The sequence below is a fragment of the Bidens hawaiensis genome, unplaced genomic scaffold, assembly GCF_021521415.1.
Source record: "Bidens hawaiensis isolate Kalapana, Puna unplaced genomic scaffold, B.hawaiensis_p1.1 tig00013009_1, whole genome shotgun sequence".
Classification (NCBI taxonomy): domain Eukaryota; kingdom Viridiplantae; phylum Streptophyta; class Magnoliopsida; order Asterales; family Asteraceae; genus Bidens; species Bidens hawaiensis.
In genome coordinates, this window is record NW_027492094.1 from 704,517 (window position 1) to 707,031 (window position 2,515).

The 2,515-nt window shown below is 32.2% G+C and overlaps 1 protein-coding gene across 1 annotated transcript; it reads left to right on the forward strand.

Annotated features, from left to right (window-relative positions):
* Positions 1–1,783: 1,783 nt before the first annotated feature.
* On the forward strand, positions 1,784–2,311 carry LOC143543005 (uncharacterized). The gene has a single exon (XM_077035442.1). The coding sequence runs from the start codon at positions 1,784–1,786 to the stop codon at positions 2,309–2,311; it is 528 nt and encodes a 175-aa protein (XP_076891557.1).
* Positions 2,312–2,515: the final 204 nt, after the last annotated feature.

A 2,515-nucleotide genomic window follows, 5' to 3' on the forward strand; every position in this document is an offset into this window, starting at 1 on the left:
TAGTAATAGTTCTTTTAATAGATATTATGTGACGTTCCTCTTATGGATATTTATACAAGGTTAATATATTAATATGTATATGATTATAAATGCATGTATGGTATAATGTTTGATTAACTAGAACTCACTCCGCGTAGCTGACTTTTAGTATCCACGTAGGTGAATATATTTTGTAATAAACGGTTACAGTTTTATATTCCGCGAAAGTTTTAATAAACTCTGATTTGTAGAACTGTGTTTATGAGTAAATCCGACGCTAAAGTAGGGCTACCGGGAACGGGGCTTTACACTTCCGTCAGGATCTTGTGAATTAAATGGTTTAAAGGTGTCGGCTCGTCGTTTCGTGACCATATGTAACGGGTTTACAATATCATACTATCATTACCTTGGATCGGGATCAGTTTTCCTTGGTGATTTCGGTGTGTGTTTTGGGAAGTGTATGGAATGTGTGTAAAGTGAATTAAATGGGTGATTAATGGTTTATATAATTATGGATCATAGGCTTAAGCCCATGGTCTTTTCCTCTTTCTTTCATAACCCAAGTCCATAACTCATATCCATTTAACCCAACACTAGCCCGACTCATAATAAATTCTCATTTTATTATCCGAAACTAGAAAACGGAATGTTACAAGATCCAACACCGACACAAGCAAAAGCAAGAAATCTCTCAGTTTCCGTCAACATCGAAGCACATCTCCGGTTGATACACCGTTCGGTCATCAATCATTAACTATAGTCGCTTCAACTGACCTTGAACTCTAACCATGTGATACTGAACTCGTGGTGATGATTCGATTTTAAGTAAAAAAAAATTAATTGGAGTTTCTTAAACACATGAGTACAATTTGGGGTTTGGAATTTGTGGATCTGAGTCAAATTTGGGTTTGTTTGCTTGTGATTCGACGGCTGTTGCTCTTCCGGGAGAAAGAATGCTCTTGGAGTTTATCGGGGAAGGAGTTGGCGGTGGCGGTGGAGGAGAGGGACGGATGGTGGGAGTTTGGTAGAAAGAGAGTGTGTGTGTGACGGAGAGAGAGAGAGATGAGGGGCTAGAGAGAGATTTATTTTGTTTTTTTTATTTATATACATTATTAAGATTCTTTATATTCATTTGTTTATTATTTATTAAATCTTTTTAATCAAATAGGTAAAATGACTAATTTGCCCTCATGTGTAAGGCACATGATCTAATTTAACAAGAAAAACTAACTAGGTTAGGCCTAAAGGACAAACGTTGTAGAATTTTGAAACATGAAGTACAAATCTTGTTAATTTTAAAGATAAATGATAATGAGTAAAATCTGGTACATACATAAAGGACAATCTCTGTAATATTATATTATATTATATTATATTATATTATATTATATTATATTATATTATATTATATTATATTATATTATATTATATTATATTATATTATATTATATTATATTATATTATATTATATTATATTATATTATATTATATTATATTATATTATATTATATTATATTATGTCTTCAAAATCAAAGAAGCGAAATATTATAGAATCCTCTCTCAATGAGAGAGTAATTCAAACAGTTAGTCAATTTAATATTTTTTGCATACCCTTTAAACGCTACATAACAACGCATTTTTTGAAACGTGCAGTGTCAACGGCAAGACAATCACTCAGTATCATTTCCAACGTGTTAATATTTCAAGTTTTACGCATTAATAGGATTTCATATCTTTATATTTATTTTGTTTTGTTATTAGCTCTACCAGTTCAATAACAAAAAATCCATATATTTGCAACTTAATGAAGAAAAATTATCCGATTACTTGGGACGAGGCTCCTATGACACATAAACATGCTTTTGAAGCCTTGGATGAGACTTTAAAATATGTTTTAAAAGGTGGTAACCGTAACAGTTGTGAAGATCTTTTTGGGGGGAAAGTTATTGTTTTTGGGGGTGATTTAAGACAAATTCTATCAGTGGTACAAAATGGAACATGGAGTGACATTGTTAATGCTTCACTTAGTTCATCCCACATTTGGTCCAAATGCAATGTGGTTAGGTTAACAAAAAAAATGAGGTTAGTTGTCGGGTGTCAATCATCAAATATGGAAGCTACTAGAAGATTTTCAAAATTGTTGTTAGAACTTGGTAATGGAAAAATTGGCGGTCAAAATGACGACCAAAGCATTATAGATATACCAGATGATCTTTTGATTGGTGATTCATCTGATCTGATTTCTGATTTGATTGAATTTGTACATCCATCATTATTGGAAAATTTTAATGATATTACATACATTCAAGAAATGGCATACTTGCACCTTTAAATGAGGTTTTCCAACACATTAATGGCAGATTTTTATCGTTTTTTTCCAGAAAAGAAGTTGAATACCTCAGTTCTGATAGTATTGATCTCTCTGATAGTGTGGGCCTGGTTTTGATCCGGGATTACATTCACCAGATTTCCTAAATGGTTTAAAAATGTTAGGAATGCCTAACCTAGATTGGTTTTAAGAGTTGGTGTCCTAATA